Genomic DNA, 26,397 nt, shown 5'->3' with positions numbered 1-26,397 from the left:
CACTACTGCCTATACTGAGGGCGGATGTAGAAACGTGAGGGAAGAGAAGGAGGTGGGGGGGTGGGTGGGCGTTTACATACATATGGCATTAAATTTATTCCTCAAAAACAGCAAATCATCAAGAAAACTGGTGGTAATTTAAATAAAATAGTCCTGTATTTTACTCGTATGCTATGGTAATGTCCTTCAAGTTTGCTACTCCAAAATAACATCTTTTTGAAGTCTGCCTTACCCAAAAGAAAGTAAAACTGGTTGATGTAGACATATTTTTAACAGTTACAAATTATCTTCTATGATAAAGTCCTTTTTCTCTTCCTCAAAAATATTTTTTAAAAAAAATCTAATTTAATCTATGTAACAGCTGCAGCACAATTTTTTTTCTTAAGCAGAATCATATTACAGGAAAAAAATGCATATAGATGGATCAAGTGCTGCTCTAGTCAATGCAGTTGTTTAATCTTTGCCTCTTTTTTTTGAAGGAACATGTCAAGGGTTAATCCTATGACTCAGTCTGACAAAACGAGTCAGCTGGAGACAGGGCCACTTTTTAAACCTGATTTCAGACAGACGTGCAGCCTGCACAGGAGCTCTGAACTGTCATGCACTTTTTATCCTGAATTGTTTCCACCCGCAATTCTACGTAATCACTTATGTGTTATTCTAAGATTATGTGATCTGACTCAATATTCATGCTACCTAGTCCAACAATCTAAAAACTCACCAACTTTTATAGCAAAATGGGCATTACTGTACACACTGGCAACATGATTAATGAAAATGTCAGAGAACCCTGAAAAAATATGACTTGGAGCCATACATCTTTTATTAGCAAACTGATTATTCCTGGTTTGAGGATTACTGCATTTCACTGATTTTAAAATATACTTCCCTGCCTTCAATAGTTCAGGATGTGATGTTTATTGCCATTCCAACAATCATCAATCACAGACCTAAACTAGATAAGAAAAAGCTATGATGTGTTTTGCCTAAGCAATTTACTTCTTTCCAGAAGATTTAGCAAAAAATGTTTCCAAAAAACCTACTAGGTAGAGACCTTCTGGCAACTTCAGTTTAAATTCCAGGCCCTTATTTCCTTCTTATTTTTCTGTTGACTGGGAAACAGATCATCCTTGGAGAGCTATGCAAAATTTCCTGGGGTTACCCATGCAATATTTTAATTTATTTTATTAGCTCTTCTTTATCCCTAATATTTGGATTGCTATAACTCTCAAATCTGTTTTTTTTTTTTTTTTAACATCTTTATTGGGGTATAATTGCTTTACAATGGTGTGTTAGTTTCTGCTTTATAACAAAGTGAATCAGCTTCAAATCTGTTTTTTAAACTATCTTAAACACGAATGTTTCAAGAGTGACTTAAAATTCTAAACAAATTTTAAAAGAAAATTTCAATTTAACTGAATTACACATCTTGAATTAATTAATTAATAAAGGCCAGTTAGTGGTTAATATTATTGTACATTTTTTCTAAAATAAGCAGGCAACATTCCAGTGTCCCAAAAGGCCAAAAGATCTGGCTGGAAAAGTAAATCTAAAACCCACTCATAGGATTCCTCATGAAAAGTTTCAACATTATTTCTAAGTGAATCAATTCCTGGAAAATAAAGACTTTCAGAGTGAAAAACAAAGCTAAACGAAGTTCACATGTGAATAATTCCACAAATGAACTCTATATATTCCTGCTTTACGAAACTCAGTAAATAACTAATACGTTATTGGTTGCAAGGGAGGTGCGGGGTGAGGATAGTTTTAAGAGGATAATAAATAAGAGAATCTACAAGTAGGAAGATACAAAAGCAAAAGCAAAAATGTCTCCTCTTCCTTATTTAGCATGCAGAAAGATGACTAGTAAATGAATACTGTCTCCTAAACGCGCAGTAAGACACCAAAAAATTCCAGGTATTATATCTGAACATTATATTGCAAATTTTTCTAGTATATGCTGCTTTGTAAATAAAGTCACTCCTAAGTGTTCAGGAAGTTGGTCTTCTGGTCTTTTTCTAATATTTAGAAATATTATTTTTCTCACAATTTAGAAAATTTACTTTTGCAAAAAATAAAGCAAGAATATAAAACTAGTGAAATAATGCATCCCTCTCAAACCGATCCACTAACAATCAGTACCTATTATTTAAACATAATAATGCTATTTATCTGAAATCATATAATGCATCTTCTAACTCAACAGTATTACTCTCATCTATCTTGCTGATAACTAATCAATCAGTAAAAAGGCTTCCAAATACTGTCTTTCCACTGTATGAAAATATGAAAAATCAAAGACCTGGTTTTCTGATCTTTCCTCAGGTGATATTTTGAAAAACTGGTTCCAATTATGCCTTAGTTGTGAGTACCTAAATCCTAGCCAAACCAATAATCAGAGTTATATTACAGATTGGTCTGAAAACTGGTACACAATTTACTTAAATATTGATTGGAAATGAGGAGCAACCACCCACCCCACCACTTCTCAGTAAAATTCATGCTAAAGTTCACAAATCACATCATCTGTCTCAGACACAGAACATCAGATTTCTTATTATCTCTTTACAAAAATCTCAAGCCTAACATGTGTTTTAGAAATGCTTAATGCTTAACAAAATAGAAAACACCTATCTGTATAGCCAATGTAAACAGTCAGCTGTATAAACTGCATTTATAGGGCAAAAGAACACTTGTTTAATTCCCCTTCTGACAACCTTATGACCAAAATGAGGATGTCTAAAAACAGCCATACCTCCTGGAGGAGAAAAGCAGATAAATCTCTTTCTGAGGCAACTAAATAGTATCCCTCTGACATCAACATGAACAGAACTGACAGATCATACAAAGCTTCTAAAAGGCAATCATTAAATACCCCTTCAAACAAGATAGAACTACCACTACTGAGAATATATAAAACATGAAGCAAACTTCACGTTTATCTTGATCATAAACTCACTATGACAAAGCAGTTTTCCTCGAAACATTAAAGTGGGGAGTCCCCCTCCCTAGTAATTCCTGCATCTCTTGGCTGTCCATTTCTTTCCCCATATGAATTGCAGTTTGTCACTTCTCATTTACCACTTGAAATAACACGGTAAGAGATTCATTAACTATGTTGCAACCTGATAATTTTCCTGCAGATGGCTCTGTAATCACAGCACTAATGGTGTGTCTGCGGGTAAAAAAAAGTTGAGGAGAGTATCCAGGTTTTAAAATTCTTCAATAAACCAGCACTCTGATGAGCTTTTAAGACTGGGACAAGGCATTGCACTACTGACTTATTAGGTTACAACAAAACAAAAACTAGAAGCAAACAAAGCTATTATTTTAAACCATGAAGGTAAACAATTTGATCTTGGGTCCAGTTACCTCTCCCTTAAGGAAAGTGCTCCCCGGTTTTTTATTTCCTCTTTGACCGGTGTAATTTTTTTCTTCTGAGCTGGAAAGTACAAGATCCTTTCGATTTATGAGAAATGGAAAAGTACCATGATATTCTACTCTATTTTAAATTTATTTTTAAAGAGACCAGAAATAACATCCGCATCTTACTTAGCCCAGAGCCATTTCAAGAATCTGCAACTGGAAACTCTAAATAACTTATACATTAAGTTATTCTGGCACCCAATCTATGTTTTGTTCCAGTAAAAATTCTTGCTAGTGGTAGTAATTTTTTAATACTTCATACCTCTAATTAATTAAGTACTGAGTATCTACCAAATCATCCTGCCTCATATTTGTAATGATCAAGTAACAAAGCAGAGTTCATTTTAGCTATACTCACTGGAAGAAATCATGCAGATTCTAAATTTATGAAAAGACCCATCTTAAAAAGAGAATGGGGGCTTCCCTGGTGGCACACTGGCTGAGAGTCCGCCTGCCGATGCAGGGGACACGGGTTCGTGCCCCGGTCCGGGAAGATCCCACATGCCGTGGAGCGGCTGGGCCCGTGAGCCATGGCCGCTGAGCCTGTGCGTCCGGAGCCTGTGCTCCGCAACGGGAGAGGCTGCAACAGTGAGAGGCCCGCGTACCGGAAAAAAAAAAAAGGAAAAGAAAAAAGAGAATGATTTCTAACCATTAAATTCTGGTGACCAACTCTCAACAAAAGCCAAGTAATACTTCAGTTTGAAAACATATATGAGGATGGTATAATAAGCAGGGGAGGAGATGGGAGATAGTGCCAGTTTAAAGCAAAACGAAAGTTTCAGTAATGCTTACTTAGTATGCTTCACTGGTAAAGGCAATATGCCACCCCAACAAATGTTCCTTACCAGACAGGTTGGGAAACACAGTCACAAAACTCTGAAAGAAGAAAATGTGTTAAGCTACTTGTTCTATGCATCTCTATCACAAATACTTACAGTAGGGCAGAATAATTCTCCCTACCACTCATTAGTACTCTGTAACATGAGATAAGCTGCTCAGGTTCCAGACACTGTGGCGTCATACCATATGATGAAAAAGAGCATAGACTAGGAGTTAGGAGACAGGGATTCGGGTTTTAGCTCTGCCTCTTAGGAAGCATGAGAGCTTAGGCGAGGTCACTGAATTTCCCTGAGTCTGAGTTTCCATTTCTGGAAAACTCAGGAATTAAACTAGGCCAAACATTTCCTAGCCATTTCACCAACAGTAAAACCTTTTATTACCTACTCCACCCCCAAACACTGAATTCCTATTCTGAAAGATTTTTGTCTCCCAAACTTTTCTTGAGTTATAATGAATATTTTTCCCTGTTAAAAAAAAGCCATGCAACTCCCATTCAGAACTTCTGATTAAAAGGAAAATGAAGCACTGCCATGCTGAGCTAATTCTAGTGAAAGAAATCTGATAGCACGGATAATTTATTTCAGTAAATTACACAAGTTGTTAGGTTTTCTGAAATATTTACATTTTGTATTACTAATTTTGAAGACCCAGGTTATGACTCACTGGCATAGATGATACCTAATGTCCACACACCAACCTTAAATTGTATTTTTATAATCATATCTGCAAGTGGCACAGTTAAAAGCCCAGAGCCTCACATGAAATGAAAGGTTGATCAGATAGGGAATCAAAAACATTATTACAACTTCTCAATTCTAAGCTAAGAGTCCAAATGCTTGTATTCTAGTAACATTTATACGCTGGCAAGTGAATTATCTTTACAAGGGGTTTAGTTATGTATTTCTAGTAATATTTTCGTTTAAAACTAACATCTTTTTAAATAGCTCTGTAGTGTCTAGGATAAAATGGTAAAAAAAAAATGAAAAGGGTTGACATCTTACCAATAGGTAACAACTCTTACCTAATTCTGTCATCTAATTAGCTCGGTAACAATTTTGGTTTCTTAATAACGTGCAGTTTGATCTACAGGTCAGACATTTTATGTTTGACACAGCACCACCGGGAAAATAAAGATTTTTGGCCATATTCTTCAAATAAACATGTAAGCCTCTACAGAGATGGCTTTGTTATAATTTTAGTAGGCAACAAGAGTTAAGGAGACAATCCTTAACTTAAGAGAGCTCATCTTAACTAAGTAGGCTGTGGCTCCTGCACTGTTCGGTAATAAAGAAGTTGGGCCTGTGATTTGCTTCTTTGTGCCTTTTGGCTGGAGAATTTAGTACATCATAAAAGAGATTATGTGGATTATAGACAAAGGTGGCTGTAATGAATACATAGGTTGGATAGTTTACAGGGTATAATACAAGAATAAAGGGTGAAAAGCATGTAGCAGTACCACAGTACCTTTATAGCTGTATGATCTTTTTTTAAAAATTAATTTATTTACTTATTTATTTTTGGCTGCATTGGTCTTCGCTGCTGCACGCAGGCTTTCTCTAGCTGTGGTGAGTGGGGTGTACTCTTGGTTGTGGTGTGCGGGCTTCTCATTGCAGTGGCTTCTCTTGTTGTGGAGCAGAGGCTCAAGGCACGTGGGCTCAGTAGTTGTGGCTCATGGCTCTAGAGCACAGGCTCAGTAGTTGTGGTGCATGGGCTTAGTCGCTCTGCGCCATGTGGGATCTTCCCAGACCAGGGCTCGAACCTGTGTCCCCTGCACTGGCAGGTGGATTCTTAACCACTGTGTCACCAGGGAAACCCCAGCTGTGTGATCTTGAGGAACACTGGGGTGCTCTAACACTGGCTATTTGAGACTGAAATATTAAAAAGATTCAAACTGTGTTACTATTGTTAAAATTGGAATAAAGATATGAATACAGGATCACAATTATTAATGCTAAGTCCACACATGGAAAAACCAAATTCAGGTCTTCCTAGCTGTGATGTATCTAACTGAGAGTAAGACTGTGCCTATGTAAATGGGAAGAATTCCAGTGATCTTTGCCACAGAAAACACTTCCACTTTTCTGATGAAAAACTGGAGCTTTTTTTTTCTCCCTGAAAAGCTTTTACAAAGTTTAACCATGTTAAACATCTTACAGTATAGATAGTTAAAATATACTTGTAGCTCTCCTTGAAGAATATGTTAATTTCAGATTGTTCAGTATGTTGTTTATACCTTCTCTGAGTCAAATGAGTATGATCCAGGAAGAAAGAACAACTATGGCTGTATTGCTAATCATTTAAGTTTGTTCATTTATTCAACAACTATTCACTGAGCATCTATTATGCACCTAGGAGCTGCTGATAAAGCAATAAACAACATAAGTAAAATCCCTGTTTTATCAAAATTCTCCTGGGTAAGACAGATAAAGAATAAATTATAGTACATCAGATGGTAGTAAGTGTTTCAAAGAAAATTATAGCAGGAAAGGAGAGAGGGGAATATGGGGCATGTTGCCATTTTATAGAGGATGGTCAGGAAAGATTCCCCAGTGATAAAGTGATATGTGATCAAAGAGAAAAGTATATAAGGAAACTAGCTATATGGGTACTAAGGGAGGTGTGCTCTGGCAGAGAGAAGAGTAAATGCAAAGGCCCTGAGGCAGGACGGTGCTTGATATCTTTAAGGAGCAGTAAAGAGGGCAGAAGGCTAGAGGGATAAATTAGTGGAAGATGAAGTCTGGGAGGTAGCAGAAAACAGACAAGAAGGGTCTTGAAAGCCATTTTAAGGACTTTGGTTTTGCAGATACGAGATGCTGTTGGAGGATTTTGAGCAGAAGAATATCATCTGACTTAAAATTTAAAGGGATTGTCCTGTATTAAAAAAAATGATTTAAGGAAAATTGGGAGGTCAGTTGGGAAGATGCTGCTTTAATGCAGGAAAGAGATAAAAGTGGCTTGGATAATGAAGACAGCAGCAGGTGGTAAGAAATGATCAAATTCTTGAAGACAATTTTAGTATGAGCAATTTAATATGGGAAGATAACCACTGTTTTACTTTTATGTCAATGAAACCATAATTTTTTTTCCTTTAGAAAAAGGTTTCCTGTATTATGGTTTTCCATCCTCATCTGTCACATGAGGATCATGACACTACATTGTTAACTACGTCAATCCCAGCACACTGTAGAGTTATGGCTGAATTACTGGTAATTTACCACTTGGGGGGCAAATTTATTCCTATTATTGTGTATAATTAGGAGTTAACTGCACACCTGAGGAAAAAAATAGGACAAACAGTTCAGTGTCTTATACAAAAAAAGCAAGTTAACATATTTTTGATCATTTGGAACAGCCAGAGTAGGAGAAAGTTGAAAAGTACAGCTTGGAACAGGAAGTCATTAAAAGGTGATGTTCCCCATCATAGATAACATAAAATAATAGCTTCACAGTATTTATTTTTATCCTCTTAATTTAATTCAAAAAGCATTTCCTGGATACTTCACTATGTGCCCAGGGGGCGATAATCACTCAGATGAAAAAAATTTTAAAGTTAACTTATTTCCAAAGGTCAAAGTTACCTTTTGACCGTAAGCATCTTGAAGACAGGGTACAAGGTCCATGGTTTATTATTACTTAAATATCTAAAGCCTAGAAGAATTCTTAATTCACAATAAGCACTTTACATTCACTAACTTTATCAGAATGAATTCATATTTCTCTCAGTGGAAATTTACTAAATGGAGCCCACTCTAGTAGCAATAAATTTCTAATTCTCATTCAAATTACTGTTTTTTGAAATTTATAAGTATCTTCGGTAATGTTGAAAAACATATTGATAATTTCAATTATGTCAAGTTTTATGGTTTAAAAAATTATCAAGCTCAAGTTGGAAAACTTGAGAAGTTTTATTACTTATTTATGAAGTATTATTTATTAACACTAGCTATCATAAAACAATAAGAACCATAAATATTCACTTAAATTTATAGAGATTGTGAGTTTTCTAGTCATCTAAGTGAAGATTCTCTTAAGTTGTTTTTTTTTTTTGCGGTAGGTACGCGGGCCTCTCACTGCTGTGGCCTCTCCCGTTGCGGAGCACAGGCTCCGGACGCGCAGGCTCAGAGGCCATGGCTCACAGGCCCAGCCGCTCCGCAGCATGTGGGATCTTCCCGGACCGGGGCAGGAACCCGTGTCCCCTGCGCATTGGCAGGCGGACTCTCAACCACTGCGCCACCAGGGAAGCCCTCCTCTCTTAAGTTTTGAATGAAGCTTTTAGGTTTAGAGAGACATGTCATGTGTTTCAACAGAATCTGTCTCACAATCATACATGGGTTGGAACTGATTCTCAAGCTTCTAGGAACTACTTTTTTAGCTTTGGGTTCTATGAGGAAGATGGACCAGGATAAAAGATGGTGATTAGGCACATGTATATATAAGTTCAAGGAAAAAATTATAATAGAATTCTTTATATCAAAGTCAAATTATTTAAATACTTTAAACCCAATTGTTTCAAATAAACATTTTCTAATATATCTCTATGTGGACTTATTTTTGATGTCATAAACTTCTGCATATTATTACCTAATGTGACATTTAAATCCTAGAAAAATTATGACTTCGTAGCATCCACTTTATATATTGAGGTTCTTCCACCATCCTAGTCAGGTACATTTTAAGGCAAATAACTGTCCTGGAAAGTTTCTATCAATGTGTCTAGGGCCTTAAGGAAATGATGAAGGGACTAATTTATATCATGTAATGGATCTAAAAAACAAACAAAAAACAGGGTTTTATTTTGTTTCTCTTTGGGTCTGTTTTTCACGGGAAGTATATTTATGAAGAAGGTAAGAATATATCTACTCTAGGCATACACTTATGGTCTTTAAGTCTAATGCAGAGGTTGGCAAATTATAGTTGTGGGCCAAATCAGGTTTACCACCTGATTTTACAAATAAAGTTTTACTGGAACACAGTCATGCCCATTCATTTATGTATCATCTGTGGCTGTTTTCACACTCCAATAGCAGAGCTGAATAGTTGTGACAGAGACTGTCTGACTCACAAAGGTGAGCAGATTGACAACAGAACCCTTTACATAAAGTTTGCTGACTCCTGGTCTAGCACACTGAGGAAGAGTAGAAATACAGGCTATAAGAAAGAGATAGCAGATTCTAGCAAATTTTCCAGAAACAATTTCTAGAACCAAATTACTTTTGAAAATTAATAAAATGTTGTCATATTATACATATATTGGGTTATGTCTTAAATGCAGATAATAAAAAAGACAAAAACTTTGAAGGGCTAACACTTTAAAATTTGTTTAAAATCGGACTTTCCTGGTAGCGCAGTGGTTAGGACTCTGCACTCCCAATGCAGGGGGCTGGGGTTCAATCCCTGGTCAGGAACCTAGATCCCACATGCATGCTGCAACTAAGAGTCTGTATGCCACACTAAGGAGCCTGCAAGCCACAGCTAAGGAGCCCGCCTGCCACAAATTAGACCTGGTGCAATCAAAAAAAAAAAAAAAAAAAAAAACTTGTTTAAAAATCTATTCAATGAATACAAATAAGGAACTATCTTGGAACTAGTAGTGTTTTTAAACTGCTTAGAAGTCTAAGTATGAACTTATCTATATAGCATAGATTACACTCCTTGAAATTAGTTATCATACAAGTACACTAAATGACTTTTCAAACTAAAATCATCACTGGTTAAACAAAGGAAATATCGACGATGGCAAATTTCATGTCAGCAAATTACTTAGGATATAAATGCCTTCCCTAACCTAGAATGAAATCCAGAGCCCCAAACTTGGGGCTTAAATTAAGAAACTTGGAGTTTCTTAATTTATTCCTTCTTTCCTATACTTGAAGAAATTGTATTAGATAAAAAACGAAACAAAAAAACTTCATGGTTCTACTGATGCTGAATGACAAAACAGTGGGCTTAACATCTGAAAGCATTTATAGAATTCAACCACATATCCTTTAAAAACCATACAAATTACACACACACACACACACACACACACACATTGGGGCTTATCCTATATCTGGTTTGTAAAGTCTCAAAGATCTAAAATATAGCAGCTGAGTTCAATAAATCGTAAAAGCTGGTTCTGAAATTCAGCCATGTTCTTCCTTCTTTAAAAAGAAATAGAAAGGTCAGAAAATAACAAATATCACTGTGGTTGTACCATCACATCAGTACAAACAGATACAGAAGGCTTGCTCGCTGGTAACTTTTCCTTTTTTTTTTTGACTTGAAATCAGATCAAAGATGGACTGGCTTGTTACAAAAAACCAACATCTTAGAACTATGGATTAAAAGCCCATTATCTACACTGATACAAGTCTGACACTGTTCTGAACAGTAGTTACTGTCAGCATAAACAGTGGCTATTTCTTCTTATTAATGTATGAAGAAAATCTTTCATTCAATGACCAAACTGAATATGAGTTTGGAATGGATTATAGAACCATTCGCTTTAGGTACTAAGATTTTCCTGCTAGAATGACCTGTAAGGTCAGAGAAAGAATCAGTCTGTTTGGAAATTTTATATCAAGGTAGCCTTCAAACAGAGATAGCTTATCTAACAGTTCGAAATAAGAAACTCTTAAGTACCTAGTTGTTGTGCACCCTATGGGCTTGTCTGCTAAAGGAGCTAAGCAAATATCTATTCCCACTCACGTTCAGGAACTGGAGTGTTCACTTTATGAAGTTTAGCTTAAGCTGGTACTGCATGTAAATACTGTTTATTCTAGAATCAACTAGGATTCTTGCTAGTTAAGGGTCTCGGATAATTGTCTACAAATACACTGCTACCCTAGCTTCCTAATAACTTCCACAGAACACTCCCACAGATACATTTGTAGCTTATCTCACTATTTTTGTGGATAAACTGGAGGTAACAATATCTCTATAGTTCTACCCTTGACCTTTTTCTTACTGGTTCAGATAACCACTAATCTTTCAAGTGGTACTTTTCCAAGTTATTCATTTATATCAGCCCCAGAAAGTTGTATCTGTCCTCCCTTTCCTATTTTAAAAAAAAATCCTCACTTTAGTCACCCTCAAAATTTAATATTCTGACTTTTCTATTTAATATTCTTACTAATTATATTTAGTATGTACATGAAAATGCTAGGTCACGGTACATGTTTAGTGGGCTTTGTGATTTAGAAACACCTCAGAATATCTCCAATTATCTCAAGAGGTGTCCCTAAAATAGAAAATTTAATACTAAAAATGACAAAAAATCCACATTAATTAAAAAAAGCCATTCCCAACAAAATAAAATCCTACAAAAATTTGGCAGAAAGGAAGGTCATTTCCTAAACTATAGTCAATTACCAATTCAAAGGCTACAGAGCTCTGTACCTGTCCGCAGCAAAGCAAGAAAAGGTGGTGTCTAAGCTGCTTTGATTTATCTCAGAAACAATAAAGTTCCTTGTGAGGGAAGAATCATAAAAAAATTTTTTCATGATGGGTAGGGAGGTAAAATATACTTTGAGAGTTTAACTCTCAAACTCTCAAAAAAATTAAAGCAATTATCTGATAAACTTACAGCTTTTGTGGGATAATATATACACACTTAAAGACAGAGGACAAAGACTAGCATGATATTTGACTAAGAAACAAAGAGATTGTGTCATCAGCCTATGTGTGGGACTATAAACCAGTTATGTTCAAAATGAAGAAGACATGCCGGACTTCCCTGGTGGTGCAGTGGTTAAGAATCTGCCTGCCAATGCAGGGGACATAGGTTTGAGCCCTGGTCCAGGAAGATCTCACATGCTGTGGAGCAACTAAACCCGTGCACCACAACTACTGAGCCTGAGCTCTAGAGCCCATGAGCCACAACTTCTGAGTTCGTGTGCCACAACTACTGAAGCCTGCGCGCCTAGAGCCCGTGCTCTGTAACAAGAGAAGCCACCGCAATGAGAAGCCTGGGCACCGCAACAAAGAGTAGCCCCCGCTGGCCGCAACTAGAGAAAGCCTATGTGCAGCAACAAAAGACCCAACATAGCCAAAAATAAATAAATAAATTAAAAAAAAAATGAATAAGACATGCCATTTTGATGCAGAGCATGATGATGTTCAAAAGATGTTTTCAAATGCTACTGAACAAGATCACAACTTGGATATAAAGGTATTCTGAAATCTGTATAGATATTTACTTTCTGGTGATAAAAATCTTGGAAGTGTCTTGCTTCCTTCTTCAGGATTCTGCATTTTCTGCAGGCATTTTTAAAAAAAGATCTATGTTTGGAAATACTATATAACATCAAGTTAAGAAATAAAGAACAGGGCTTCCCTGGTGGCGCAGTGGTTGGGAGTCGGCCTGCCGATGCGGGGGACGCGGGTTCGTGCCCTGCGTGCCACAAAAAAAAAAAAAAAAAAAAAAAAAGAAATAAAGAACAAAGAAACTTCCCTCCATCTGAGAAATGCTTTAGAGGACCATAAAGATGTTCAACCAATGATAAAATAAAGGAAAAAAAAAGCATAGACTCTTGATAGTTCAGAAGACAAAACTAATTAGTATGAATTCTAGGCAGGAATTAATTCAATCAATTTTTCCTCCTTCTATAGGTTCCTTTCCTGAAAATGAATGCTTTCTTAACAATAGCAGCTACAATTTACTACTCACTATGTGCCAGGCACATACATTACATATGCAAGTAAATACTTTTTTTTTACCATAATATTTACCTTTCCTTATGTTTTCAAACTTTTCCTTGCTTTTCAACAAAATATGGTATGGGAATTCCCTGGTGGTCCAGTGGTTAGGACTCACACGCTCTCACTGCCAAGGGCCCGGGTTTGATCCCTGGTCGGGGAACTAAAATCCCATAAGCCATGAGGCACAGCCAAGGAAAAAAAAAACGGTAAACATGAAATGCTAAAATTCCTTTAAATTGCAGGCTATAGTGGTAGGAACTAGAAAAAAATAAAGAACATTTACTGAGTGTCTATTATATACTAGGCACATGTAAGGCACATAATACCCTCATACTAACACTTGAGATAAGCATTACTATCTCCTTTTACAAACAGAAATTTCGTGTTCAGAGAACTTAAAAGCAATTTCTCTAAGGTTACGAAACAAAAAGCAGCTGAGGCCAGATAAAACCCATCTGCTTGACTAGGAAGTCTGTGCTTTTCTACGTCATCCTTTCAAGATGGTGGTAGGTCTTTAAACAACAAACCAATTAATAAATTTGATCAAGAAAAATATAACTGACAGAATAAACTGTTTTAAATTTAATATACTAACCAAGATACCTTATGAGTACACCAAGATACACAACATGTTTTAACATTCAAAAGAAAATGGTCTTCTATATTAAATTAGGTTGTAATCTTTGGCTGTATGTATAATCTTGGGCAAGTTACTTAGTATTTCTGAGTCTCAATTTCCTCATCTGTAAGAAGAGGATATTAGGTATCTTACAGATTGGTGTGGTGAAGATTAAAGATTAAGATGATACAGATAATGGTTAGCACAGATGCTCACACATGTAAGATATGTGTTACTCTAACACAGTGAAATTGAGGCTGTAAAGGATGCTAACAAATATAATGCAAATGTTTCACTTTTTCCCACAAATTACTAGGAAAAAAATCACAGTTGCTCCCAATCCCTACCCAGTGTTTCAAAATTTCCTTAAATGTTTTATCTCAGTAAAAATTTGATAGAGATGAAAAACAGCTTGTGTATATACAAAGAACAAAGACTAGAGGCGGTGGTTAAAGAAGGAGAGGGGAGGTTCAGGAGCCCTAAAAAGGAAAGAAAACATCCTGCAAAGTCAAAGCACACCCATACCTTCAGAAAGACTCCCAGATAATCTTAACAACTACAAATGCCTCCTATTATCTACAGGCCAGGAGACTTTAGGCTTTTATCCAGGGTAGACTGCTATGACAATTTATCTCTTTTCATATCTGAGCTGGTCTTATGTGTTCCTCAATCTTCCTCTGGAGTGGGAGAGCGGGTCTGCTATAGGAAAAGCATAAAGGTTATATTTGGTACAGAACTCAATAATGCTGTACTTCTAGATGTGGCCTAAGAGTGTGTTTATTTTTTTACATGTCTATGCCTTTTACCTGTATCGACTGCTACTAATCTTCCCAGACAGAGTTCAAATGTCAACTCCTGAGGCCATTAGTACTTCCCAAGGCAGAGTTAGTTCCACCTACTCTATGTTTCCAGAGTACTTGGTACACACCTTTACTTGCCTCACTGAAATACATGTAATTAATTCACTAAATGCTTGTTTCTCACACTAGTTCCCTGCAGGCAATGATGGTGTGCTTGTATGTTCGAATTCAATGTCCAGGCATCGCTCTACTGTTGCTGCTACAGTAGTTCACTTTGTTCAATATTTCAACCTGTCTAGAGAAGCAAGTGGAAAATGTAATGTGCTTAAGAACACCATTTTTTCATCGGTAGGAAGAAAACTATGCCCATTACACCTTTTGGTTATGTATAGAGCATATTAATTTTAAAACCCTAAGAATGTAACATTTTAGACCTGAAAGGAACTTTAGATTTCCCAGTTCAAACTTCCTAAGGCTAACTGACAAGTCCAGGGTCATACAATCAATCAATAACTAAGCCAGCAGATTTGAACAGACCATTTTCTTAACCTTAGTGACCATACTGCTTTAAGAATGTCAATACACCGTTATCGGACCTTCATCCAGACATAAGTTACCATTCAGTTGTTCTGCAGTGAGGAATAGGGGAGCTGAGGTTTGTAATTATGATACCTAAATACATATCATGGATTAGAAAAAGAAAAGGCCTCTAACCAATGGTCTATGGTCAAATTATGTAGATTATCATGGCTTTGCATGTTAAGTAACACTGCCTGTTGTTCTCTGTAGTGGTGTGAGCAGTATGATACCAACCTAGCTCTTTCACTCTTTTTTTAGTAAAGGTAACATGTATTTTACAGATGACTAAAGGTTGACTGCACGAGCAGCAAACTGTGAAATCTGAGATGTTACGGTCAAGTTTCTAGTTTGGGAAGTAGGATATTCAAATGATCATGAAATAAAATATACATAGTCCATTTTCATTTTTATACCCATTTGTAAAAAATAATTCACATTGATAAAGTCCTATGAATTACGTATATTTCAGTAAAAGCATCCAAATAGAAAACCATTACTTTAAATTCCATTTGTTTTAGACACTGAAAAGGTAAGTAGTGTAACAATAAGTGTTCTCGGTTTATTATTTTGGTATCATTTATCAAAGTACCAGTTTTTAAAGTTTAAAAAAATTCTCTTTTAAAAACCTGAGATTTCAACATAGCATTTAATCTAAAATATGCTTTTAATTAAAATGCATTTATCATTTATATATCCTTAATAACATTCAATACACTTAAATACTATTTTCAGCATGGTTTCAAAGCAGTATGATCATGTTTGATGCTGATGTTAAGTACAGAATTGAAAATAATAATTTCTAATATTTTCTATACAAATATCTAATAAATCCCAAGTAAAGAAGCTAGTAATACAATATATAAGTAGGCTTGACTTGTGAAATTTTCTAATGGTTCTCAAAGAAATCAGTTTCATGAGAATTCACTGGCTTTCCCCCTCTCCTTGGCTCATCCTTAACACCTGAGACAATACAGAGAATTACCTCCAGGTAGTGAATGCTGTTTTGATTAGGATTGCAAGGAACACTGGTGACCTCCAGTGTTTATTCTTTTTCCAGGTTGTTCTGTCCATTTTGCCCTTTTGTTTTAAAAATGAAAGAACTATGAAACAACAAAAATATACTGTTTCTTAAAATTAATGTCAGGCAAAGAAATGAGATGAATTTTTCATTTACTAATCTGGTATTTTTTAAAACCTGTGCAGTTATACTAAATATTAATATGTAATTTAACTTCTATTACTCTCATAGAATTATAGTAACAAATTACCCAAAAAATCGCAGTTACATGTTTTAGCTGTTCTGTCAGTTTTAAATATGACTTCCGTTAATCTAGCAGAAATCATGTTATGCTGTTAAACCACCTACCCCTGCACAGCACACAACTGTTAAAATGTAAATTGCCCAACTATTTTTAGCTGTCGCTGAAAAAAAATCCTGTCTTTGGGAATAATGATTTGAGGCATTGTGTTCATTTTGTTTATCAAGCAGCTATTCAGTCTCTAGTGGGTCCAAGTGCTTATGCAAGCAAAAGCTTTTAAGAATGCCTGCAGCTGCAATCCAACCTTCCAGGTAAGCTGCAGGTTCAGAGCACAGCTGCCCTAGGCTGCATAAAACTCAGATCCATCTGGAAGTGAGTTTCAAAGAGGATTTCAAATTTGAGTTTTCATGTATCACATGGAAGAGAAGGAGGGGGAAGAACATAGGAAAGAAGGAAGGCAAACAACCAAAAAGATGGTATCTCTACTTCAGCCTTAATAAAAAATAAAAAGCTCAGACCCATGCTGTTCCTTCTAGATTACTACTTGCCAAGCCAGATATTCCATTCAGTGTATACTTCGATGAGCTGTGACTCATCCAGCAGCACCTGCGCCCATGTGTTAAGTACTGCCAAATAAAAGGCCAACATCCATTTACACAACAAAGAGATGTACCCTACAAGGCATGGGGCCTCAATCCAAAAGCCCCACTCCCCATTTGTTCTAAGAAACGGGAGAGAAAAAAAAATCTTCCCTCTTCACACCAGGGATTTTTAAATTGTAGGTGGATTTATGATATAGGTTCATTTACAAATACTTTTACTCTTTAACAGAATAAAGTATACTTAATAGCACAAACACCCCTACAGCATTTGATTATCATGGCCATTAACGGTTGTTCACCAAACCTTTCCAACCTCCTTCATGAAAGCTCTTTATTCTCAAAGGATACATTTTTGAGCAAAGAGGGATCAACAAACTAGCTGCTTGAAAGCTTTCCTGATGCTAGGCTGAAGTTAGGAAAGGCTTAATGAAGGCTTTAAAATCCACAAGGGCTTCACAATGAACATCTGACTTGGTGATTTATGCATATTAATAACCTCAGTCCTACTGAGGCAAGCTGAGCCGAACATGTCCTCCGAATCTTAATGTCTTTAGCTCCATTGGGATTATTACAAATGTAAATTTCTAAGATTCTCAGCTATTAATCTCTGTCTGTCCTCCTGTTCAGCAACATAATGACTAATTAAACATCAAAAGACCTGTACAGGAGATCTTCTTTGACAGCTACCAGCCTAGTCCTCTTCCCAAGAGGGGAATTCAAATGACAGGGCCATGGAGTAAAAGCATATGAGTAAGCTACAAATCATTGAAGAGAAATCTTAAAAACCTAACACTGAATTTGGATTTAACTCAATCAGTGATTCCATTAAGTAGAGAACAGTTACTATGTGAAGTGTGCCTACTGATACCAACCAAATGTATCCTTACAGCCAGCAGATACTGAATACGTGATATCAGTTTGTTTACCACAAAGTCAAAAAAAATGGGTACTTACAGAAGAAGGCAAGCCAGGAGGCACCTTTCTGACTTTCTTTGCTTGCAAAGGATCTGCACGTGGGAAACAGTATATTTCATCAGCATTTATATTAGAAAAGTTTCAGACTTCAAATGAGCAGGAAAGAATTTTTCCTCCTAGTACCTTTCTTGTCTTCCAGCATTTAGAAGTAAGTAAGGGAATACAGGGATAGGGGTCTCATTCTTTCTAACTGGTTCCAGTGCAAAACAGGTACTCCTAATGAAGTGACATATTCTGAAATACATATCCCATAAGTTTGGGAAGATGACAGCAAAGTAAAACAAGAAAGAAAATAACAAACCAATAAGCATGTGTGAGAAAAGGGAATAATATTCCTTAAGCACCTATTATGTGCAAGGTTCCATATTAGGCACTTTACATCATTTATCTCAGCTCATTTGCAGAGGGGCATTTGGTACAACAGGTCAGTTTAATAATGACTCCTTAAGAGAGACACAAATTTAGTGTTCATATCACATTGAGAATTAGGTTTAAAAGCATATTAAATAAACTAAAAGCTAATGCTACGAGGTATTATGTTAAAAATTTGAAATAAAATTTAATAACTGAAAAATTAAGGTTATAATAATATCTGAGATATGCTACATAAACTATTAGATACAGGCATTGTCATGTATGATATCATCCTATAAGTATCTATAAGAACATTTACTTTAACAATGTGTGGTTAAAACTGCAACTTCAGCACTAATTATTATACAATTTTATCCTTGGATGTTTATATTTATTTCCAAGAAATAACTAAAGTATATTTCTTTCTAAGACACAAATTATTTATTAATATAATGGAGAATATGAATATTTTCATATGCCTAACGACCTTACTTGGTATTTTACTTTTACTTATCTGTAAAATTTAATACTTGTTCATCTTATTTATTGTAAAAAATGGTGTTAATTGCACCTTTCCAATCGTACACAAATAATGGATCAAATTCAGGATTTTTCAGAGGGGTTCACTATTAAGAAGAGAGAACGCATAAGAAGGCTGGTGTTAATTACAATGTTTTTGAAAACTGTAAAAATTAGAACTGTAAAAATGGTATTTTCCTGGGTCATAAATGATATGACAATAAAACATGCAGTTGTTTAAGAAAGAATGAAACCCATTTAAATTGGGGCTGGGAATCTTTATAGTGAATATCCCAGGAGGCTGCAAAGCTAAAAAAGCAACTTTGTAAGTAGCACATGGAAAATTTTATACAATAAAAAGAGGAAAAAAACACTTATTAGCATCTATTCCCTACCCCAAGAGGCAGCCTATATTTCCTTAAAACCAAAGTGCCAAAGATAAACAACATCTGGCACACTCTATATTTATAAAACTTACAGGCAAAATTTTTGTTCTTTGTGAGGCTTTTCTAAAACCCAACTTTTCACAACTAGTACCGTATCCCTTGAGCAAAAGCCACACTCCATACATACCAAGAGAGTCAACTGAACTGTTCCTATCAGTCTGGAGCCCATCACTCTCTTTTGGGGTAGTTAGCAGTAGAATTACATTGCTGTTTAGATAAGGACAGTTCTTCACTGCCATGGGAATGGAAATTTTTCTTTTTAATCTCATCATTAGCTGCCACTCTACAATTATATAAATAATGTTGGATTCAAAATCATGAACTTAGGATACAGAGTTCACTTTTGGGAGGTTTCAAAGTGTAAGAGTTAAGAGAGTAAGCTGATTGGATTCAAATTTCAGCTTCATCACACAGCAGCTGTGTGAGCCTGGGCAAGTTACTTGACCTCTTAGAACTTCAGTTACCTACAATAACCTCCTGGAGTTATTGCAATAAATATAATACAGGAAGATGCTCAGGGAAGTGCCTAACAGAAAATGACACAATAAATTTTAGCCATTATTACTAGGTTTATATTAAAAACTGTGGCAAGAGTATTATAAGTTAGATACTGTTTTGCAGAATGTTGATTTCCTAAAGCATCTAAATAGCTTGAGAAGATGCTAAGATTGGCGTAGATTATCTCTGAAGTCCTTTCAGAGATTTTATGGATAACTGCAATGCCGAGAAAGAGTGTCTAAGACTGAGAAATAACAATAAAGAATGGAATAATAATCCACTAAACGGTATTCACCCAGGAGATGAGTGCACCTCCCTGGATACCAAGGCTTGGCTAAGTTACTTAGCTTCCAGGGTCTTGGTTCCTTATTTGCAACATGACGTTAATATTATAACCTCATAGAGTTTTTGTAAAGATGCAGTATGTATACACAGTACCTGGCATAGAAGAAATAATCCATAGTACCTAGCATTATCATAATCAAAATGAAAATGAAGAATATATAAGCTTTAATTTCTGGAAAGCTTGAGTATTTATGAAATCCACTCCCCTTCCCTGCCCTCAGTATTCCAACAGTTTATTTCCTCCTTGAACTCTTAGTAATAGTATACTGGTCTATATTAGTGCTTTTTATCACAGTGTGTGCTCACATAGCATACTAACAGATATTTTTCTAGAGTGACACCGCCACATCTAGACTCAAAAGAATGTTCTTACTCTAACTAATTTGGTGGGAAACAAAAGTGGAGATGGAGAAAAGATACGTTAACTTACCATTTCCTTAATGAGTGCAGTGGTCTAAATCATCGGAGCTAACAGTACATATACTCAACCACCCATAACACTGAGCGGTGGGCATATCTAACCAGAGCTTTCTATGCCTAGTATGACAATCCATCACTGTGCCCTTTTACACCCTCAAGCATATTCTAGACCCAAAGGCTAGGGATATTTTACCAAAATTTAGGTTTGACAGAGGTAGACATACAAATTAGGGGTGTCAACAAGTATTTGTGGAACAAATAACTGGGACATACTTTCTTTTGGTGGACTATGTTTATTTCAGAAGCTGGTCTATCCTTAATATAAACATGCTTTATAACTTCAATTTTCTTATATAAAGGATTCTTTGGTAAGAATAACCAAAAATTCCCACATTTAAACACTGACTGGATAGGGTGTCAGAGTATACCTGAGGCTTGCTGTAAGCAGCAACACAAAACAGATTGGCCTGGTTAGGCTATGTATAAGACATAAAAGAAGGAAGCTAAAGAAAATGAGATTTGCATGCTTGATAGTTACTGAGTTTCCTTTTGAGGTGATGTTTTGGAGCTAGAGATGATGGCTATACAGTTTTGTAAATATACTAAATGTCTCTGGATTGTACACTTTAATATGGATAATTGTTATGCTAATTTTACCTCAATTTTTTAAAAAGTGGGGAGTAGAAGCAACTAATATGCAAAGAACATTGGACTTGGAGTCAGAAAATCTTAAATTGTATCCTGCATAAATCACCTCTAGTTATATGAATGTGTCCTCTTTTGAGCCTCAATTTTATGTTAAAGCTAGTAATACGTCCACTGACTACTAGGACTGCTGTATGGATGAAATGAGAATGTATACTATAAAACCACTTTGTGAACTGTTGAGCATTATATCAATTTTAGTCAAGAATAAGGTGTTAATATTAGTACATGACATTTTTATTATAAGAGGAAAAACTAATCCCATTTTTAAAGTTCCATTTTTCACTATTCAGTTCCTCTTATACTGATGACCAAATAAAAATATTTTTATTAAATATATATTATTTTATGTAAATAAGCCCCAATATCATCGTGATACCCAAGAAACCAAATTTCTTCTAATTAAAAGTACAGCCAGAAGCATAGACTAAGGGGGAGTGGGGTAGGGAAGAAACATTTGTAAAATGGGGTTTGTTGTGTGATACACTTACCAAGTGCTGCAGAGTCATGGAGTGGTCTTCTCCTGGAACTTGTGGCAGAGAATGAGTAGTACGGTGTCCCAGGTTTTCCTGAAGAAGAGATTTGTGCTGGGCTTCCAAGCCCTAGATCTTGTCTCAGGAGACTAGACTATAAAACAAGGCCAAAAAAACAAGTTATCTTCTCATTGATTATGAACCCAGATCTGAAAATGACATCACTCCTGAACTATCTATAGTAACTTCAACAAACCCTTGAATTTAGGAAGTATCTAAGTACTTACTTGAATTTTATTAGACCATTAGTTTAAACCTGTATTTTCTTTTTCCCCATCCTCATGTTGCCTGCTTTCTAGTAATTATGTAGATCCATACACTCTGAGGGTTGAAAGATACTTCAGTTACTATGCAGTTCCACTCTTTAATCATCAAGAACATTTTTGAAAAATGGCCACTCAGTCTTTGCTTGAATGCTTTCATGACCACAAAAGGTAGTCAATTCTGTTCTTTTTCCATTTTTTTTTTTTTCCATTTTTTTTTTTTTCCATTTTTTTTTTTTTCCATTTTTTTTTTCCTTTTTGGAAAGCTCTCATTGTTTGAAGAGTGCCAATATTTTCAAGACTAGCCATTCCTGTTTTCTTCAACTGTGTCTCATGACATGGTTTGAATGTCCTCCTCACCATCTCTGATACAGACCTCTAGATTTTCCATTTGTCAAAGTCTCTTGCAAAGGAGAATGGAGAATAATGCCCCAGATGTGGCCTTATTAATGCAGAGTAGCTTTCAACACTACATTTAAACAACCCATTTGTGCTAGCTAGCTCATACTGAGAGGTTAAGAGTAATCACACCCTGTTACTCTTTACTGTATAAGTTGCTCTTAAGTCATGTCCCTCCAATGGTTTCTTTGTTCAGTTTGTGTTCTTTGGTTCCAAGTACAAGACTTAACATTTATCTCTGATAAAATTCATCTTGTTATATTTGATCCATAATAATCATCCATTTTTATCCTTGTCCAGGATGACAAGGCTGAGGAGAGAGCCCTAATGTATGTCATAGTGATGTCATGAAACTGTGTCAAGCACTTCACTGAAATCCAGAGATTCAGCAGCCCTGACCTACTAACGAATTGACCGTGTCATAAAGCAAATGAAGTTAATTTGGCAGAATTTGTTTTCAACCTTTCTGGTAGCTGAGGGAAAAGGAAGACCTCAATTGGAAAGGGTGTTAGATATACTTGAGAAGATGCTCTCAAATGAAAAGACCTGTGATTTCTCTCATATATTCACTATTCTCCCAGTCAATAATACCCCTTACTGTTATCACCATACTGTTGGTAGTTGTCATTCCAGCTACTGAGCATCATAAAGGTACTGAGAAATAAACCTCAGCTCTGGTTAGAAAGAATCAGTAGAACTTTATACTGCTAGTCATAATAGTCCAGTCCCTGCCTCCAGAAAGACTTTCATTTCAGTTTGTCACACTATTTAATAATTTTAAGTAATATTTATGTTTCAGCTTAAAAATCTAAGGTGGAATTAACATAACATAAAATTAACCATTTTAAAATTTCCAATCAGTGACATTTAGTACATTCATAATGTTGTGCAACCATCACCATCTAGTTCCAGAACATTTTGTCACCCCAAAAGGCAACTCCATACCCATTCAAACAGTCACTTCCATTCCTCCCCTCCTCCAGCCCCTGACAACCACTAATCTGCTTCTGTCTCTGTGGATTTAACTTATTTTGAATATTTCATATAAATGGAATAACTAATATGTGACCTTCTGCATCCAGCTTCTTTCACTTAGCATAATGTTTTTGAAGTTCATCATGTTGCAGCATGTATCAGTACTTCATTTCTTTTTAGGAATGAATTATATTCCATTGGACAGATATACTACAATTTGTTTATGCATTTATCCATTGATGTAACATTTTGGTTTCCTCCAGCTTTGGACTATTGTGAATAGTGTTGCTATGAACATTGGTGTGCAAGTATTTGTTGAGTATCTCTTTTCAATTCTTTTGGTTATACACTTAAGAGTGGAGTTGCTGGGTCACGTGGCAAAATCTGTCTAACTTTTGGAGAAACTGCCAAACTGTTTTCCATGGTGACTGCACAATTTTACACTTCATTGTATGATGGTTCTAAGTTCTCTGCATCCTTACCAATACTTGTTACTTTCTGTTTTTTAAATTATAGCCATCCTCATGGTGTAAAGTGGTTTTGATTTGCATTTCCTTCGTGACTAATGATGCTGAACAACTCTTCTTGGGCTTGAGGGTCCTTTGTGTATCTTCTTTGGAAAAATGTTTATTCAAGTCCTTTGCCCATTTTTGAATTGAGTTGCCTTTCTGCTGTGGTATTCTAAGAGTTCTCATATGTTCTGTTCTGTATATTAGACCCTTATCAGACATCTGATTTGCAAATATTTTCTCCCATTTTGTAGGTTGTCTTTTCACTTCTTGATAATGTCCTTTGATTCACAAGTTTTTAATATTGATGAAGTCTAACTTATTTTTCCCTTTGTTTCTTGTGCTTTTAATGTCATATCTAAGAATCCACTGTCAAATCCAAGGTAATGAAGATTTATCCGTACATTTGCCTCTAAGAGTTTATAGTTTTAGCTCTTATACTTAGATTACTGACGCACTTTGAATTAACTTTTGTATATAGTGTAAGGTAGGGGGTCCAACTTCATTCTTTTGTATGTGGATATACGGTATTTCCTAACTCAGTGGTCTTGGCACCCTTGTTAAAAATGAATTGGTCATACATGTTCGGGTTTCTATCTGGACTTTCAATTCTATCACATGGGTCTATATGTCTACCTTATACCAGTTCCACAGTGTTTTGGTTACTGTAGCTTTGTGTTAAGTTTTGAAATTGGAAAGTATGCGTACTCCAATTTTACATTTCTTTTTCAATGCTGTTTTGGCTATTCGGGATTTCTTGAAGTTACATATAAATTTGAGGATCAGTTTTTCCATTTCTGCAAAAAGATGCCATTGGAATTTTGATAGGGATTGCATCGAATCTGTAGATTGCTTTGGGGAGTATTGCCATCCTAACAACAATAAGTCTTCCAATGGATGAACACTGAATATTTTTCCTTTTACTTAGGTCTTCTTTAATTTCTTTCAGCAGTGCTTTGCAGTTTCCAGTGTACAAGTCTTACACCTTGTAGTTAAATTTATTCCTAGGTATTTTATTCTTTTGGATGATACTGTAAGTTGAGTTGTTGCTTAATTTTATTTTTGGTTTGTTCATCAGCGTAAAGAAATAAAACTAAATTTTGTGTGTTGACCTTGAAACTTCGCTAAATTCATTTATTAGCTCTAATAATTTTATTATAGATTCCCTATGTATAAAGATCATATCATCTACAAACAGAGATACTTTTACTTATTCCTTTCCAATTTGGATGTCTTTTATTTCTTTTTCTTGCCTAAATGCTCTGGATAGAACATACAGTAAAATGTTGAATGAAAGTGGTGAAAGTAGACATTTTTGTCCTGTTCTTGATCATAGGAGGAAAGGCTTTCATGTTTTACCACTGGGCATGGTATTAGATGTGGGTTTTTCACAAATGACCTTTATCAAATTGAGGAAGTTCCTGCCTATTCCTAGTATTGTGAAGTGTTTTATCATAAAAGGGTGTTGGATTTTGTCAGATGCTTCTTCTGCATCAAATGTGATGATGACTGAGTGACTTTTCCCCTTTCATTCTAATTAATGAATGACCAATTCTCATATGTCTAATACACATGCATTCTTAAAATAAAACCCAGTTAGTCGTGGTGTGCAATCCTTTTAACACGGTGGTGGATTTGTAGCTTGCTAGTATTTTGTAGAAAAATTTTCATTAATATACAAAAAGGATATTGGTCTGTAGTTTCCTTTTTCCTGTGATATCTCTAGTTTTGTATCAGGGTAATTCTTGCGTCGTTGAATGAGTTAAGAAGTGTTTGAGAAGGATTGGTGTTAATTCTCCTTTAAATGATCGGTAAAATTCATTAGTGAAACCATTTGGTCCTGTGCTTTTCTTTTTTGGGAGGATTTTTATTACCGATTCAATCTACTTGTTTTAGTTCTGTTCAGATTTTCTATTTCTTCAGTTTTGGTGGTGTGTATGTTTCTAGGAATTTGTCCATTTCTTCTACAGTGTCTGATTTTTTAGCATACAACTGTTCACAGTATTCTTTTATAATCCCTTTTATTTTTGTAAGGTTGGTAGTAATGTTCCCTATTTTCATTGCTGATTTTAGTAATTATACTTTTTTTCTTAGTCAGTATAGCTAAAGGTTTGTCAATTTTGTTTATCTTTTCAGAGAAGCAACTTTTGATTTTGTTGGTTCTATTGTTTTCCTTTTCTCTATTTAAAAAAATTTCTGCTCTAATCTTTATTATTTCCTTCCTTCTGCTAGCATTGGGTTTGGTTTTCTTTTCTTTTCTAGGCTCTTATGATATAAAGTTAGGTTACTGACCTTTCTTCTTTTTCAATGTAGACATTTACAACTATAAATTTCCTTCTGATCACTGCTTTCATGCACTTCATACGTTTTGCTATACTGTCTCTTCATGTGATATTCGATATTTCAGTTTTTCAAAAAAAGCCTATTCAACAATGCTGGAGCACACATGAAGTAATCAGTATATTAAATCACCCAAAGATCACTGCATCTTTCAGAAATGTTTATAATTAAGAAGACAAATTTTTCAGACTTCTCAAAAGGTAAGTGATTCTTTGACTAGAGTTGATATCTTCTTTTACAAAAGAGGAAAGTGAGAAGCGGATTTCAATCACTAGACAATATGATGTGTATATGAAAAGACTGCATAAT

General features: G+C 35.5%; 1 protein-coding gene across 5 annotated transcripts in view; it reads right to left on the bottom strand.

Moving 5' to 3' along the window:
• Positions 1–26,397, bottom strand: part of TCF12 (transcription factor 12) — a 377,241-nt gene that overhangs the window by 61,808 nt on the left and 289,036 nt on the right. For all 5 annotated transcript variants that reach the window (XM_024767779.1, XM_024767777.1, XM_024767778.1 and 2 more), the window contains 2 exons: positions 21,561–21,696; positions 17,762–17,814 (listed from right to left, as the gene is read on the bottom strand). In XM_024767779.1, coding sequence (XP_024623547.1) covers positions 17,762–17,814; positions 21,561–21,696 — 189 coding nt within the window. The remainder of the gene's footprint in view (positions 1–17,761; positions 17,815–21,560; positions 21,697–26,397) is intronic.

Source organism: Neophocaena asiaeorientalis, unplaced genomic scaffold (assembly GCF_003031525.2).
Source record: "Neophocaena asiaeorientalis asiaeorientalis breed wild unplaced genomic scaffold, Neophocaena_asiaeorientalis_V1.1 scaffold71, whole genome shotgun sequence".
NCBI classification, from domain to species: domain Eukaryota; kingdom Metazoa; phylum Chordata; class Mammalia; order Artiodactyla; family Phocoenidae; genus Neophocaena; species Neophocaena asiaeorientalis.
Note: the sequence above shows the minus strand (reverse complement) of the source record. Positions and strands in the feature narration are given on the sequence as shown.